This window comes from Crocodylus siamensis, chromosome 8 (genome assembly GCF_052110815.1).
Source record: "Crocodylus siamensis isolate JL-2025a chromosome 8, ASM5211081v1, whole genome shotgun sequence".
In the NCBI taxonomy this organism is placed as follows: Eukaryota; Metazoa; Chordata; order Crocodylia; family Crocodylidae; genus Crocodylus; species Crocodylus siamensis.
The window spans coordinates 78,122,042-78,138,233 of NC_143402.1; the positions used below are offsets into that span (position 1 = coordinate 78,122,042).

General features: G+C 71.1%; 3 protein-coding genes across 4 annotated transcripts; 2 read left to right on the plus strand and 1 right to left on the minus strand.

The window, feature by feature from the left end:
- Nucleotides 1-330: 330 nt before the first annotated feature.
- BTBD17 (BTB domain containing 17) lies at nt 331-3,890 on the minus strand. The gene is made up of 3 exons (XM_090061762.1): nt 2,727-3,890; nt 1,651-1,927; nt 331-1,552 (listed from the first exon to the last, which is right to left on the minus strand). The coding sequence occupies exons 1-3, from the start codon at nt 3,013-3,015 to the stop codon at nt 472-474; spliced, it is 1,647 nt and encodes a 548-aa protein (XP_089917888.1). The 5' UTR covers nt 3,016-3,890; the 3' UTR covers nt 331-471.
- Nucleotides 3,891-6,165: 2,275 nt separating this feature from the next.
- On the plus strand, nt 6,166-7,564 carry GPR142 (G protein-coupled receptor 142). The gene is made up of 2 exons (XM_090061768.1): nt 6,166-6,367; nt 6,560-7,564. The coding sequence occupies exons 1-2, from the start codon at nt 6,244-6,246 to the stop codon at nt 7,435-7,437; spliced, it is 1,002 nt and encodes a 333-aa protein (XP_089917894.1). The 5' UTR covers nt 6,166-6,243; the 3' UTR covers nt 7,438-7,564.
- A 4,438-nt stretch (nt 7,565-12,002) lies between these two features.
- On the plus strand, nt 12,003-15,494 carry GPRC5C (G protein-coupled receptor class C group 5 member C). 2 transcript variants are annotated; one of them, XM_090061667.1, is made up of 5 exons: nt 12,003-12,138; nt 12,583-13,575; nt 14,040-14,134; nt 14,264-14,410; nt 14,500-15,494. In XM_090061667.1, the coding sequence occupies exons 2-5, from the start codon at nt 12,621-12,623 to the stop codon at nt 14,530-14,532; spliced, it is 1,230 nt and encodes a 409-aa protein (XP_089917793.1). In that variant the 5' UTR covers nt 12,003-12,138; nt 12,583-12,620; the 3' UTR covers nt 14,533-15,494. The 2 variants fall into 2 exon arrangements, with proteins under 2 accessions (XP_089917793.1, XP_089917791.1); XM_090061665.1 differs by lacking the exon at nt 12,003-12,138 and having other exon boundaries at nt 12,490-13,575.
- The last annotated feature ends 698 nt before the right edge of the window (nt 15,495-16,192 follow it).

Below are 16,192 nucleotides of genomic sequence, written 5' to 3' on the forward strand. Positions count from 1 at the left end.
CGGCTAGTGTCACCGTGCCAGGGCTTGGGGCAGTTGGGCACCCCCGCAGCACCCCGGGCTGCCGTTACTGGTGCTCGCACACCCAGCGGGCACGCACCTGCCCGGCAGCACGGATGCCCCACCTGGATCCCAGCCTCCGGCACAGGGAGTGGGTGCTCCTAGCACCCGCCGGCCACAGCTGGACCCAGGAGCTGGGGCCACAGTCACGGGGGGGCAGCCAAGGCGAAGCCAACCCGCGCGGCCGCCCAGCTCGGACAGGGGTCACGGTCAGAAGGGGCCCGGGCAGCGGGGGCAGCTGGGTGCGGGGCTTCTTCCTCTGCCCGTATCGCCCCCTCCCCGCCCCCCGAGAGCCTGGGGGCCGGGTCACGGGCACCGTCCCAGAGACTATCTCGAACACACCTCTATCTAGAAGGGAAAAGCCCCGGGAATTGCCCCCGCCCCAAATCCGGAGCATGGGGCCCGTCCGCCCGGCTACTTCTTGGCCTTGATGAGGGAGTGGTAGACGGGCTTGACCACGATGTGGAGGTGCAGCGCGTTGTCGATGAGGTACTCGGAGGCGCGCTTCTGCAGGTCGGCGTGGGCCAGGAAGTCGGGCACCTCGTCCGTGCTCTGGTGGAAGCTGTAGACGTGCTTGACGAAGACGCGGCCCTGCTGCCGCACGCCCACCAGCACCGTCTTCTGGAAGCTGACGCCGGCGAAGTCGGAGCTGGACATGGCCGGCGTGATCACCAGGCGGGGACGCCCGTCCTCCAGCCGGGCGGCGGGCAGCGCCCCGGGCACGGCGTCGGCGTACACGGGCCGCAGGCTGACGGGCAGCCAGCGCGGGGAGAAGAGCACGTTCCAGGTGACCCTCTTGCCGGCGTCGTGGCTGCTGGGGCCCAGCTGGGTCTGGAAGCTGGTGCTGCGGTCGTCCCGCGCCGGGTTGCTGATGACCCAGGGCGAGCCCCAGGCGGGCGCCAGGTAGTTGCGGGGCAGGAACATGCTGCAGTTGACGTCGAAGTACTTGGCAAAGTGCAGCGGGGAGGCGGCGTGGAACTGGAAGGCCTGGAAGAGCAGGTCCTGCACGGCGGCGCGGTGCCGCAGCATGGCGGGCGACTGCACCTGCAGCTGGAAGAGGTGGCTGGGCGCGATCATGGGGTAGCGGATGGCGCGCAGGGCCCGCTCGGCCACGCGGGCCTCGGGCTGCCGGCGGGCCAGCCACGCCTCCACGGCGCCGTACAGCTCCAGCTCGCTGTGCAGCACCAGGTCGGAGCGCTCCAGCAGCAGCAGCAGCAGCTCGGCGCTCACCGTGGCCCACTCGGCGCTGCCCAGCACGGCCGACAGGTTCCAGGCCAGGAACTGGAGGCAGCTCTCCTGCAGCCCCGCGTCGCCCACGCGCGTGGCGTAGTGGTACCAGCCCACCACGTGGCCCTGGCTCGACTCACTGGCCAGGTGGCTCCGCATGTACTCGGCCACGCCGCGCTGCAGGCTCGCCACGCCGTACTTGCTGGCCAGCCGGTGCAGCGGGATGGCCTGGTGCAGCTGCAGCGACACCTCCCCGCAGTACAGGTACCTGCGGGCCACGGGCCGGCGTGTCAGGAGCCTGCGGGCACCCGCCACTGCCCACCCTCGGGGCTCTGAGCACCCCCGCGGCCCCCGCCAGCCCCGGACCTGAGGAACCTGTCGAAGAGGGCGGCGCTGTCGGGCGGCTCGTCCAGCGTGAGGACGGAGCGGTTGTGCAGCAGCCCGTCGAGCACGTCGCTCTGCAGGGCCAGCAGCAGCTGGTGCGCGTGGAAGACCTGGACCTCGTCGCTGCCGGCCGGGCGCACCCGCAGCACCGCGTCGCTCCCGTTGCCCCGCTGCAGCAGCCCCTGCAGCCGCTGCAGCAGCGCCGGCGCGTGGTTGATGGTGGCCGCCGCCGTGTCCGCCCCGAGCTCCGCGCGCTGGGCTGCGGGGCAGGAGCGGAGCCGTGGGGCGCGTGCCAGGACGGCCTGGCAACGGGCGCGTGGCCCCGTGGCCAGGGAGGGTCGGCGGAGCGGGGCGAGTATGTGGCCTGGCTCGAGCTACGGCCCTGGGCTCGGTGCCGGCTGTACGGCGAGCTGGGAGCACCAGGGCGGGCATGGTCCAGGCCTCTTCTCGGTGTCTTCCCGGGGACCTCGGCCTCCCGCCCAGCCCCAGCGCGCAGAGCCCGGGGCCCGTCCCCGCGCAGCTCCGGGCATGGCACGGCCTCGCCAGCTCCCTGAAGGGGACCCGCGCCGGAGCCAAGTCTCGCTTCTCGCCTCCTCCGGCCACGGGGGCTGAAAGCCCAGCCTGTTCTTGCAGGGCCCCTCGTGCCGCAGCCGAGACAAAGGGACAACCGGAAGGACAAACCCCCCCTCTGCCCGCTGCAGCCTCGAGGACGGAGGACTCGGCTGGCAGAGCAAGCGCCCAGCGCACAACTGCCAGCCGGCGCCCGCTTCTTGCAGCCGCGGAGCAGGGACTGCGTCGGGCCCGGGACTAGGGGCATCCCCGTGCAAGCAGGCGGTGAGTCCGGCCTGCCAGGGCTCCTCTCTGGGCGTGAGCTGGGTTTGCCACCGCCCGGCGAGTTGCTCCAGCCGAGCCCAGCAGAAAGTTGCAGGGTCCGGGCGCATCTCCTGGTCCTGCCTGGTCGCGGCTGAGCTGCACAGACGGCGCCACGCCGGCCCGCGGCACGACTGGGTGCCAGGAGCCCGCTGACCCTGCCTGGGGGAGCCCAGGGGCACCCTTACCTGCGTGCACGGTGAGCAAGAGCAGCAGGACGGCGGCACCGCAGCAGCGCCGGCGCCAGGGAGCACCGGGCCAGCCCCCCGGCATCCTGGCCATGGCAGGGCGGCGACGGGGGACTGGGAGCGACCGAGCCGCGGGCCCCTTTATGCCGGGCCCCGACCCTCCCAGCCGGGCTCCCGGCTCCGCGCCATTGATTGGTGGAAACTGACAACAGCCGTTGCTACGGGAACGGTTCAGAGGGTGCATTGATTTCTTCCCGGCTTTGTGGCACTCTCGCACCCGCCGGCGCATCGGCCCGGGGACGTCCGGACCCCCCTGCGCCCACTCCGGCGCCCCTTCTGCAGGGGCCTCGGCTCCATCCTTCTCCGACCTCGGCAGCGTGGGGGTCAGCCCCGCGCGTCTCGGCCTCTCCCGTGCATTCCCCTCCACGGAGTCTCCATGCACTGCCAGCTTGCTCGCACGCCACTCTTCTTGCTCTGCCAGGCTTGCACTAGCACGTAGGGCTGCTGCAGACCACGCGCCTGGTGCCCTGGAGGTTACTGCAGCCCCGAAGGGCCAGAAACAGCCCCTGCCGTGGGTCAGGGCCTCCACGCACACTGCCACCGCCAGCCAAGTCCGCGAGCCCGGGCGGCTGGGGTGGGTGGATTCAGGCCTGACGGCACCGCTGGCGGGCCTGAATCCACCCGCCCCAGGGCCACCCAGGGGCACTGGAGCATGGTGCTTTGCTCCACATCCCTGCAGCCAGCAGGGTCGTGACCTCTGGTGATCCCCAAACCAGGCGGCCAGGTGCCCCCTGCTCCCCACCAGCCCATCTGTGCAGGGTGCAGGCAGGGAGCCTGCTGATCGGGGGGGGCCGGGCACATCGGGCGCCAGGACCTGCCCCGTGCCCACCACGGTAGGGCAGACCGGGATCCTGCACGGGCAGGGCCGTGGCCGGGGAGGGGGACCTGCCGTGTCTGTTCCCCTATCCCGCCCCCAAGCGCTGCTGGGGCGGGCGCGGCGACCTTCAGCGGGCACCGTGCCGGGTATCGAGTAGCTGTCGGGGCTGACGGGATCCGAGCTGGCAGCCGCTGGCTCGGGGCTGGGTGGGCGCGGGCCTCCCCCCGCTGGCAGCCTGCCAGCTGTTTCTGGGGATCGGTAACAGGAGCTAATGGCATCCTGGCCCGGCTAGTGCAGCCCCCCCGTGCGGAGCAGGGACAATGGCCTCGCTGGCCCAGATTCCCCCAGCGCCAGCCAAGAGCTCCCCCCATTCCCAGGCTGGGCTGCGGCCCTGCCCCTGCCTGTCCTTGTGACCCCCCCGACCCCCAGCATCCATGCACCCGTGCAGAGCTGGCTCGGGGCCGGGGCGAGGGGGGCTGCCGTGCTCCACCCCAAGCCAGCTGCATCTACAGGCAAGGGCATCCGAGACCCCCAGGGCTGGGAGTCACGTGTGGGCGTTGCAAGCAGGGCGCCAGAGTGGTGTCACATGAAGAGGCCACTGGGCTGCAGCAAGGAAGAAGGAGGTCTGGGCTCTGCCACAGCCTCCCTGGGTGCCCCTGGGTGAGTCACTTTGCCCAGCATGGGCAGGGTGGTGAGGAGCTGGGCACTAGCAGGGTATCCGGGGTCTCCATTTCGGCCAAGGGCCTGAAGCCTCCAGAGTCGCAATCCCAGCTGCCAGTCAGCCAGGAAACCATGGCCGCAGGCGGCAGCGCCTGCCAGGAGCCTGAGCGGGGCGAGCAGGCAGGTCCAGGGGACACAGCCGCTGCTGGAGGCTCCCGGTGCCCCTCCAAAGGCTCTCGGGGCTGCTGGATGCCTGCCCTGCTCTGCCCCAGGAGACGGGCCTGCGCCGGGGGCTTCGGCACCCCATGCGCCCGTGTTTGGGATCCAGCGGGGTCTAGACCCTGGGGTCCAGATCTGGGGCACCAGCAAACGCTGCCCGCCTGGGATGCTGGGCAAGGGGGGCATGCCCAAAGTCAGCGCGCCCTGCTCTGGGGGGGAAGCTGATGCTGGCACCCCTCAGGGGACTGGCCCCAGCTTACCCCACGGCCCAGCCCCGACATGGTTAATGGCTCCGGCGCCAGCTGGGCTGCGTGGCTGCCCGCCCGCCCGATGCGCGGAGCGGGGGCCGCGCGGACCCCGGCCCTTCCAGATGGCCGCCTGCTCGCACGAGCGCGCTGCCCGCGCACTATCTGCGCTGGAGCTCCCCGCACGCTCGGGTGAGCAAACAGCCCGGGCGGGCATTCCTGCATCGCCGGGGCGCCCGCCCCAGCCCGCTAATGGCTCGGCCCCGCATCTGCCCACGGCTGATTTAACCGCCGGCCTGGAAAACAACAGCTTGCCGGGGCCGGCGTGAGGGCAGAGCACTGGGGGGGCGTCCGCCGGGGGACCAGGCCAGCTGCCGCCCCACGGCCGTGCAAAGGCCAGAGGGCCAGAAGCGGAGGCAGGAGACGGCAGGCCCCAGGCCAGGGTGCAGGCCCCCACCTCTCGACCAGCCCGCCTGGTCCCAGGAGCTGGGTGAGCACAGGGACAAGAGCACGGCCCCCAGCCCCTTGCAAGAGCTCCTGGCTGCGGGCCCGACCGGCTCGGACCGGGGCCGGCGGGGCGAGGCCAGGGCCGGGTGCTGGGGCCCGGAGCTGAGTGCCGTGGCAGCAGGCTCGTGGCACCGCCGTGGGGCTCCCGCGTGCCCGAGCTGGGACAGGGTAGATGCCTTGTGGCTGCTGGTCGCCTTCCCTTGCGCCGCCCCGGGAAGCCGGCGTGGGCCAGACCGAGCCGAGCGCAGGAGGCACCTGCACCGGAGCCAGGGGGTGGCCCGGGCACGGGGCTGGGAGGGCCCGGCTGCCCCGGGCTCGGGTGCCGCGTGTCAGGGGCACCGTCGCCACCAGCCAGGCCCCCCCCCGTCTCCCCCCAGCTCTCAGCGGCTGGCCAGGCCTTCGGCGGAGCTCCTCTCCCCCGCCCGGCCCCCTTCGGCCAGCCCTCCCCCGGCTGGGCTGGGCTGGGCTGGTTGCTCCGCACAGCCCGCACCTGCCCGCGGACCAGGCACGAGGCGCTGGCTCCGGCTCCGCGACGCGGGGAGGCACCGGGACCGGGGAGCCTGAGGGGACCCCGGTAAGAGCCCCCCCAGGCAGGGGACCTGGGGCGGGGCGGCAGGATCCACCGGGCTGGGGCGCCCGGCTGTCCCCGTAGCTCTCCCTGCCCGCCTGGGCGTCCACGCAGCCCTCATCCACCCCAGACTTACCAGTCTGCCTACCCACATGCACCCCCCTTCCACTTCTCGATGCCCACCTGCCAGCCTCTGTCCGTCCCCTCTACACCCTTTACCCATCCCCTCGTCCGTCTGTCCCTACCTACAGTCCCTGTCCGCTCCCCGCGTTCCGTCCGTCTGTCCCTGTATGCACCCGCCGTGGCCCCCTGCCCGTCCAGCTGCCCCTGCGTGCACCCCCCCCACGCGCCCCGGCTCCCACACGCCTCGGGCCCACACCAGCAGCGGTGCCCCTGTCCTGGGCTCTGACTCCACTCCGTCCCCAGCGCCGCGGCTGCTCCATGCTGCTCCAGGATGGTGCCGGGCCCAACAGCACCGCGCCGGCGGGCGAGGAGCGGTCTCCCTGCGTGGTGGGCATCGTCCCCATCGTGTACTACAGCGTCCTGCTGGCCCTGGGGCTGCCAGGTAGGTGGGACGGGGCTGGGGGGTCTCCACACGCTGGCACAGCCCTTGCTGCCTGCCCGGAGCTGGCCCGGGGCGCCCCGCTCCCAGCCCACTGCACCCGGCATGAGGCTGGCAGCCTCCGGGACCGGCCCGGGGGCTGAGGTGTCCCCAAATGCGGCAGCGCCTTCCCAGCCGGCTCTGCTTTGCCCCCAGCCAACGTCCTGACAGCGGCTGCCCTGTCCCGCCTGGCCGCCCACACCAAGAAGTCGTCGTACTGGCACCTGCTGGCGCTGACGGCCTCGGACATCCTGGCCCAGGTGCTCATCGTCTTCGTGGGCTTCATCCTGCAGACGGGCATCCTGGGCCGGGCGGTGCCGGCGGCCGCGGTGCACGCCGTCACGGCGCTGGAGTTCGCGGCCAGCCACGCCTCCGTCTGGGTGGCCGTGCTGCTGGCCGTCGACCGCTACGTGGCCCTGTGCCACCCGCTGCGCCACCGCGCCCTGTGCCACCCTGCCCGCAGCCGCCGCCTCATCGCCGCCGTCTTCACCGTGGCGCTGGCCACCGGCGTCCCCTTCTACTGGTGGCTGGACGTGTGGCGCGACGCCGACCCTCCCACCGCCCTGGACCGCGCGCTCAAGTGGCTGCACTGCGTGGCCATCTACTTCCTGCCATGCGGCATCTTCCTGGCCACCACCTCGGCCATCGCGTGCCGGCTTCGGCGGGCGCCGGGGCCACGCCGGGCCCGGGGCCGGGACCGGGCCGGGGCCCTCCTGCTGGCGGTCACCAGCGTCTTCGCCCTGCTGTGGGCGCCGCGCACGGCCGTCATGCTGTGCCACCTCTACGTGGCCTCTGTGCGCCGCGACTGGCGGGTGCACCTGGCGCTGGACGTGGCCAACATGGTGGCCCTGCTCAACACGGCCCTCAACGGCCTGCTCTACTGCTGCGTCAGCCGCACCTTCCGCCGCGCCGTGGCCGAGGTGCTGCGCTCCGCCCGGCCCCGCCGCGCCGCCGGCCGCGCTCCCCGGCACGGGGGCTCCCCGCCGCCCCCCGCACTCAAGGCGCTGGGGCTGCTGCGTGGCACGCCCCTGTGAGGCCGCAGCCAGGCCACGGCCACGGCCACGGCCCGGGCCGCCGGGGGCGAGTGCAGCGTGCCCGGGCCTGGAAGCCCTCCGTGACAGGAGCGCAGGTGGCCTGGCCACGAGCCGCCAGCGCCCGTCCTGCCCCCAATAAACCCGGGTCCCGGCCAGACACGCTCTCCAGCCTCGCTCTTTGCACGCAAGCCAGGCGCGGGTCCCTGCTCTCTCCACCCGAGCATGCAGCGGGGCTGGGATTTCTCCCGGCTCGCCGATCTCCCCGGCTGCCACGGGGCGGCAGGAGAGGGGCGGCCACGGCACCACCGGGCCGGGAGCCAGGCTGAGCCCTGCCCGCCAGCCCCCCCCCGCCCCGCAGACGTGTTGCACCCCAGAAGCAGCTGCATCATTTCCCGAACGGAAATCCTGCTTCCTCCTGTGCTCTGTCCCCGCTTGGCTTCGCCGCCCCTGCACTACGCAGGCTCGGCGGGCAGGGAGCAGAGCCCCGAGGGGCCGCAGCCGCAGCCAGCTGGCCACGGGCGGTCAGCGCCCAGCGAGGCAGCTGCGCGCTCCCAGCCCAAGCCACAGCTGGACAAAGGCCCCTGTATCCCAGGCTGTTTTCCCAAGCAGGCGGGGGCACCGCGCCAGCCACAGCCCTGCCTGGCGGGCCAGGGTGTAAACGTAGCAGTGGCCGGAGGGCTGGCAGCCCCTCACACCTGCTTCTTAAGCGGGGAAAGGGCTTGGGGTGCCTTGAAGGGGGGTTCTTGCTGTGGGGGCTGGTGCTGTGACGGGGGTAGGGGGGCAGTTTGGTCGGGCTTGGCTGCTGCCTGCCCCCGGTTCACAAGCTGCCAAGACCCCCACCCTCAGCAGCCCCCGTGCTGATTTGTTGCTGCCTCAGTTTTCCCTTCTGCACTGGGGAGGTGCTCTACCGTCAGCAGAGCAAGAGCCGTGCCTGGGGAGCATAATGGGGAGAGCTCATTGACCCCAGCCTGCGGCACTTCCTTCAGTCCACACGTGGGTGCCGCTCCAGCCAGCTCTCCACTGGGCTATGGTGACTCCTCAGGCTCCCATCCCCCTGGCATCAGGGCACCCCACAGTCTGCAGCGTATCATCCCTGTAGAGCCACAGCTGGGAGGGAGGGCTAAGTGATGTGACCAAGGCCCCCGTGGGCTGTCTGTAGCAGAGAACAAAGCACAGCAGGGTCTCCAGCAGCCGGGGGGGAGGCTTCCCCCCCTGCCCTGAGGGAGGCTGAAGCACAGGACCCAGGTGCCCTTGCTAGGCGCCCATCCTTGTACTCTGCTATGGAGGGGGAGAGAGGACCTGGAGAAGGGGACGTCGCTGTCAGCGCCCGTTCCTGGGAGCCTCCCTCTGGGGCACGGTGCAGCGGGGGTGGCTGGGCTGCCTTTCAAGCCCCTGCCCCCTCCCTGCGGCTCAGCCGGCCACCCCAGGCGCTCTGCCCCACTTACTAATTCCTCCGTAAGGTCCTTAGCGTAATCCCCCGGTCCAGACCAGGCCTCCCGCACTAATGCCCCATAACCCGCCCGTCTTGGCCCTGGCACCCGCTCACAACCACGAGCCGCTGTAGCCACTGGTGCCTTTGCTGGGCTGGGACACCGGGGTCCAAGCCGGCTGCAGCAGCTGGGGTGGCAGTGCCAGCTCTGCTAGCCTGCTCCCTTGCACCAGCTGGGACTGGCTGCACTGGTGCCAGCAGCCACCCAAGTCCCCTGGGGTCACTGGGCAGGCTGGCAGCCCACGGGGCTTTGCTCCATGGGGGCGAGGTCCCCGGCTGGACCTGGAGCAGCAGAGCCAGCCCCACGGTCGGGTATCAAAGTCCTGCCTGCCCTGGGCACCAGCTCCTCCTAGGCCTTCCTGGAACCGGGCAATGCCTGGCATCCCAGCCAGGACAAGCCCCATGCACAGCCAGGCCTTGGGGTCCCGAGCTGGGGGCTTCCCCAGACCCGGCCTCCCCTCGATGCCGCGTGCTCCAGGCTTGCCAACCACCGCAGCAGACTGTGCCGAAAAACATGCGCCACGCTGGGGTAGACCCCGAGACCGTGGAGCACAACCTCAGGAGACTCGGGGCAGTGGATGAAGCCAGCTTCAGCCCACGGACGCTTGCGCTGTGCGTATATGAAGCCTGTAAGGTCCCAATGTGCCCTGCCTTAGACTCGAGGCGCATTTGATCGACTCCGGGCCCCCCTCAGAAAACGCCAGCTCCAAGCTTTCCCCTGGTTTTGACTCCAGGAAAATGCCAGGAGGACTCAGCACGCAACCGGTAGCACATTTTAAATGGCGCGTGCCTGCTGGACGTCTCAGGGTTCATCTCGTGCGCACTGTTTGCACACCTTGCAGGGCCGGCGTGGCGTGGCAGGGCACCCCAAGCACACTTGGAAGAGACTTGTGCACCCCCGGCTGCCGCGGGCTGAGAATCGCTGTGCTAAGGCTGAGGCTCCGAGCTGCGGGGGGCTCCAACGGCAGCCTGGAAATGGCTGAGACTGTGGCCTGGAAACGAGCCAGCGTCTCCCATTTTGCAGCCAAGCGGAGCCTGATGACACGGCAGAGCAGAGCCGGGCCGGCAGTCCCCACGCTTGAAGGAAACGGCACAACTTCCCCGACAAGCAGGTGAGTGAGGCTCTGCATATGCAGAATTGCTCCTCCCATGATCCCACACCCTCTGCCACTGTCCTCCCGTGTGGCCTTGGTCACGTCACTTTGCTTCCGCCTTCCCCTCCCTAGAGCCGGCACGGGTTGTGGAAGTATTTTGCCCCTCTAGACAGCGGGGCCTTCGCGGTGCTTGGTGGTGGCTGCAATTCAAATATTTGCTCCTAATGAGCACTGTGATTTTTGCCGGCTTCCTGGGTTGTGTTTTTAATTCGTACAGCGGGGAAACAGAGCATCTGCAAAACACCCAGCAAGAGCCCAGGCTGTGGGCAGCACCAGCTCCTGCAGGATCGGTGCCAACGCTGGAAGCTGTAGCCCTGAGAGGCACGGACGAGGCCCAGAGACGCCTCCTCTTCGTTTCCAGGCCAAATCTCGCAGCCTCCCGGGCAAGGTGAGCCTTTCTGCCAGCTTCACACAGACAAAGGGATTGTTCCCACAACAATGGAGCCCGGAGCCGAGCCAGGAACCCGCCGGCCGGGGGCTACAGGCCCGTGCTAGGTGCCCCGAGGGGTGGGTTTAGAGCAGGGGACCCATCTTTTCTGCACCCCTGCCAAGAGGTGGGAAGGGGGGTGTATTTCTTTTCTGGCCCTGGCCTCGCACGGATTTTCCTTGTCACATCAAATAACGCAGGAGCACCGAGGGGTCGGGTTTGCACGCTGCAGCTGGCTGGAGATGGGAGACCCCGGAGATCCTGGCCTCTTAGGGCTTGGGAGAAGCAGAGCGGGCACGGGGGAGCCCATGGGCAGCGGGAAGCCGGAGCAGTGGGCAGCGGCCTGCGAAGGGGGCTGCAGCCGCGGGAGGAGCGGGCAATGGGCCCCGTGTCGCGTGAAGCCCTGAGTCGGCCCCTGAGAAAATAACCCAGCTCCGGGCTGGGGAAGGAAACCGTGGAGGAAGCTGTGCGGCCTGGCCTCTCACACTCGCCAGCCCCGGGTGATGGGTCAGCACTTTGTGCCGGCGGCGGAGGGAGGGGGCAGGCGCCGGAGGTGGGGGGTTGGCTCCCAAAGCCCCTCAGCTGCCCCCAGGGGTTGCAGGCAGGGCTGGGAACCCCGGTGCCTGTCGCTGCTGGATCTCGCCATCCAGCCCAAATCCCCAGTGCGATCAGTCAATCCGGTCCGGCCGGCTGGGCCCTGCCCCGAGCGCCCTGCGACACCCCCACCCACATGGGGAAACGGGGGGGGGCGTGAATCCTGGGCTGCATCCGTGCACGTGTGCGTGTGCATCTGTGTGCACACCTGGGAGCCTCCCTGGGGCCCGGCTCCCGCGCCCCTCCCGGCTTGGGCGCCGTGGCCTTTGCAGCTCTGCCTGAAAGCAAACCCGTGGCAAGGAAGACGGCGGTGGGGGTGGCGCCGTGGCCTGAACGCAGCACAGCGCCGGAGATTAGGGGATGGCACGGGGTCTGGCTGCACAAACAGGCTCAGGGGAACGGATTACGGGGGAAGGGGCAGTGGGTGCCGCTCCGTTTTAACCCTTGCCCGGCCCCGCTGCCCCCGGCTCTGCCCCCCCTTCCCCTGGAGCTGCCCGGGTTTTAGTTCATGGCTTGGGCTGAGCTTTTCCGCGTGCCTCTCCGAGTGGCTCCCGCTCCCGCTCCCGCAGTAGCGATGCCAGAGGCTCCGGGTCCCCTGGCAGGTGCCCAGACTGCAGCCCCGCGGGGCCCCCGGCCTGGGTGGCCGTGGCCTCCCGGGAGCCGCCAGTCCCATCCCCGGGGCGGAGCAGGCCTGGCCAAACCTGTCCGGCCTGTCTGGAAGCAGGGAGAGACCTGCCCCGAGCCCCGCAGGAGCGGCGGTGGAGGGGGCCGGGGCCGGGGCCGCCCTGCTCCCGCCTGGGGTGGGGGCTGCAGAGGGGGGCCCCAGGAGCACGGGGGTGCTGGGCCGAGACCTGGCAGCGCGCCGGCAGAGCGGGGTGCAGCGCGGCCCGCGCCGCGGGGCAGGACACGCACAGCGGGGCGGCCGCCCCCTCCCCCCGCAACGCCCCCCGCGCGCTGAGGGCGGGGCGGGGCGGGGCCGCACCTGGGCGGGCGGAGCCGGCGGCAGCGGGATGCGAGCGGCCGCGGCCCGCGGGCAGGTGAGCGCCCGGGCGGGGGCTCCGCGGGAGCAGGGGCGCGGGCCGCGAGGCAGGCTGCCGGGCCCTCCCGGTGGGTCAGCCGGCCGCGGGCCGGGGCTCGCGCCTCCTGCGGGCGCCTCTGCCGGCTGCGGTGGCCCGGGCGGGCCGGGACCCGGGGGCGCCCCCGTGCCCGGGGCTCGCACGTGCTGGGAGGCGGGCGCCGCGCCCGCGGAGACGCCGGGGGCGCCCGGCCCGTTGCCGCCTCGGCGCGGGCCCGGGGGCTGCGCAGGGCTCCCGCCGAGCGCGCGGCTTCAGCGCCCGCGGCAGCGGGGGAGGAGGAAGGGGAGCGGGCTCTCGCCGCCTCCTGCGGGGCCCGCGCTTGTCCCGCCCGGCAGCGCCCTCGAGCCCGGGAGCCGGGCGGGCGCTGCGGAGCCCTGGGACGCCCACCTCTCCCTTCCCTCCCAGCACGTGAGGCTCGCGGCCCCGCGCGCCGAGCACCGGCGATGGCGGCCCCGGCCCCGGCCCCGGCGGGCTGCGGCGGGGCGCTGGCGCCGCTGTACTTCGCTCTGTGCGACCTGTCGGCGCCCTGGGGCGTGGCGGTGGAAGCCGCGGCCAGCCTGGGCATCGTGACCAGCTTCGTGCTCGCCATCGTGCTGGTGGCCAGCCTGCCCTTCGCCCAGGACCCCCGCAAGCGGAGCCTGGTGGGCACCCAGGTCGTCTTCCTGCTGGGCACCCTCGGGCTCTTCTGCTTGGCCTTCGCCTTCGTGGTCGGCCGGGATTTCTCCACCTGCGCCGCCCGGCGCTTCCTCTTCGGCGTGCTCTTCGCCGCCTGCTTCTCCTGCCTGCTGGCTCACGCGCTCAGCCTCAACCTGCTGGCGCGGCGCAACCGGGCGCCGCGGGGCTGGGCCACCTTCGCGGTGGCCGTGGCGCTGGCGGCCGTGGAGGCCATCATCAACGCCGAGTGGCTGCTCATCACGGTGGCGAGGAACGGGGGTGCCGCCCCGGACCCCTGCGCCGTGGCCAACGAGGACTTCGTGCTGGCGCTGCTCTACGTCATGCTGCTGCTGCTGGCCGCCTTCGTGGCGGCCTGGCCCCCGCTCTGCGGCCGCCACGCGCACTGGAGGAAGCACGCGGTCTTCATCCTCCTCACCGCCGCCCTCTCGGCGGCCGTCTGGCTGGTCTGGATCGTCATGTACGTCTACGGCAACCGGCAGCGCGGCACGCCGGGCTGGGACGACCCCACGCTGGCCGTGGCCCTGGTCGCCAACGCCGGCGTCTTCCTCCTGCTCTACGCCATCCCCGAGGTGACGCACGTGACGCGCCCGGGCCCCGAGCAGGCCTACGAGGACGACGGGTACCCGACGCGGGGCGTGGGCTACGAGACCATCCTCAAGGAGCACAAGGCTCAGAGCATGTTTGTGGAGAACAAGGCTTTCTCCATGGACGAGCCCGCCTCAGGTAGGAGCCGAGGGGCTGGGGTCGGTGCTGCCCCTCCCGCTGTGCCCGGGGGCAGGTTTTGCGGTGCTGGTTCACCCAGCCGCCCCGCGCCTGCCCCCAGCCCGATGCGCGGGCGGCGCAGCCCGACCTCGCCGCTGCCGGGGGCGACGAAGCCCGCGGGGAGGACGAGCGGGGCCGCGGGAAGGTCCCCAGCTGCTGCTGGATGAGTCAGCTCGTTAGAGCCTGTTTGCTTTGTTGGACAATTAACGGTGCCTGCTGCGGGGGTGCAGCCAAAGCCAGGGAGAGGCTGCTGCCAGGGCAGAGACGCCCTTGGTGTGGCCCAGCCCCGAGGGGTCTTGCGGGGCAGGGCGCCGGTCTGCCCTGCGGCTGGGCATTCGCCCGCCGCGTAGGTCCAAGCGCGGCGCTGGCTCCTGACCCTCGGGCCTGCCACGGGCCACGCTCAGCGCCGCGTCTTCTCTCTGCAGCCAAGAAACCCGTGTCCCCGTACAGCGGCTACAACGGGCAGCTCCTGACGAGCGTGTACCAGCCCACCGAGATGGCTCTGATGCACAAGGGGCCGGTGAGTGAATCCCACCCCGGGGCAGGTGGGGGTTTCTGGTGTGATGGAGGCGCGGCAGGCTGTGCCAGGGCGGGGGGGCGTTGTGGGCACGGGGGTCCCTGCTCACGCCCGCCTCTGTCCCGCCGGCAGCCCGAGAGCCCCTACGATGTCATCCTGCCCCGTGCCACGGCCAACAGCCTGGCCATGGGCAGCGCCAACTCCACCCTGCGCGCCGAGGACGTCTACGCCGCCCAGGCCCGGCAGGCCGCGGGCCCCAAGGACGGCAGGGGCCAGCAGGTCTGTGACGATGGGGCGGGAGGCCAGGAGCCGGGCACTTCTGGCTCTGATCTTTGCCCCCTGTCCTGACCCCTCTCCCTCTGCCACAGACGCAGTCCCCGTACGGCAAGGGCAGGTGGTAGCGGCCCGCGCCCCGAATCCTGCAGTGCCGCCCGCCCGTGCCTCTGCGGCGGGGCTGCCGCGCCGCGCCTTCCCCCTTGCCCCCCGCAGCCGTGCTGGGGTCAACGCCAGAGTGCCCGGCAGGGCTGAAACTGAGACAGAGCCAGCCTGGGGGGAGCCCGGAGACCTCGTACCCCCACCAGCCTGGCGCCCGCCCCTGCGGAGACTGCCCAGAGCCCGTCCTGGACACGAACGGCCTTCCCACCGGGCTCGCCCCGGGTCAGCAACATCTGTAGACTGCTCTGCCGGGCATCTGGACCCCAGCAACTGCCCCTGAGCCCCCCCAGCAGGGACCCGCGGGCTCGAGGGCAGAGCTGCTCCGAGGAAGGACTCCAGGATCTGTCGGTGCCTTCGCGGGGCTGAGCCGGGGGCCGCCCGGGCAGCCCTCCCCTCTCTGTCCTAGGACCCGCCGGGTCCCCCGACTCCCCTGTGCCAAGCCCCGTGCCATGCTGAGGCAGGCACAAGGCAGCGTCCTTAGTCAGGCCTAGGAGCCCCGCCACCGCCCGCTGCCTTCTGTGCCTCAGTTTCCCCCTCTTGCCAAGCGGAGCTAACAGCACCAAGCTCCCCGTCCCAGCTCGCTCCCCGCCGGGGGAGAAAAAGCACCGTCCTAGCGCAAGGAGGCCTAGTGCCCCACACGGCCCCGCAGCCTTTCTCTGCGGTCGCAGCGTTCAGTGCCTTCCTGCCGGGGCTCCTGCTGTCCCGGCAATTTGGTTTTTTTAAGCTGTATCTGCAAGCATGTCTGTCCCCGGGGCAGCCCCCACCCCCGGCCAGCTCCGATGCCCGGGGCCATCCACAGGTGTGTGAAGGGCCACGGGGACAAGCAGGGACTGGGGTGGGGGCTGTTATCTCCTCCCTGCGGGGGGCTTTCGGCTTTCTCTTTTTTTAGGGCAGACTCCATGTGTAATAAAGCAGCCGGGTTTTTTTCTTTGCGGCTCTGTGTCTTCCCTGCCTGCTCGGGGAGCGCTGTGAGCTGGGCACGGAGCAGACAGGCCACCCCTCTCCCGGGGTTATTGGCTGCAAACCCCATCAAGCTTCCTGCCCCCCGGTAGGGCGACGCTGCCTGGCCATCCCTGCCCCGAGAGCCAGGCGCCATCTGATCCCAGCCCTCTGCTTCTTTTTGGGGGGCTCTTAAGGCTCCTCCGTCCCTCCAGCCTCTTCCCCTTCCCCGCCCCCAGGCTCTGCCTGGCGCGGTCAGCCCGGCCGAGACCCATCGGTTCTGGGTCTGGAGGGACGGACGGGCTGAGACCTAGCAAACTCGCTGCACTCAGCCCCCCGAGCGCTCGCGGAGCCAGCAGCCTGGGCCCTGTGTGGCTGCGGGGCAAAGATACGCCAAGGTCGGGCACCGTCTCTGCCCGGATTGTCTTTCCCCCTCTGCAGTGATTTTTTTTTTTTTTTTTTTTCTTTTTCTTTTTCCCCTGCCAGGCAGGAAGCCTGCGGCCGGCGCCATGAATTATTGAGTGCCTCCAGCTCCAGCGCGGGAGCCAGGTGACCTCTTCCTCCTTGAGAGCAGAGGGAGGAGGTGTGGGGGCTGCGCCAGCCCGAGACGGGGTGTCTGCCCCTGGGCTCGGAGGGGAGCCTGGGGGCCCGTTCCCTGGGGCTGGGCGCCTGGGTCCTTCCCTTGTT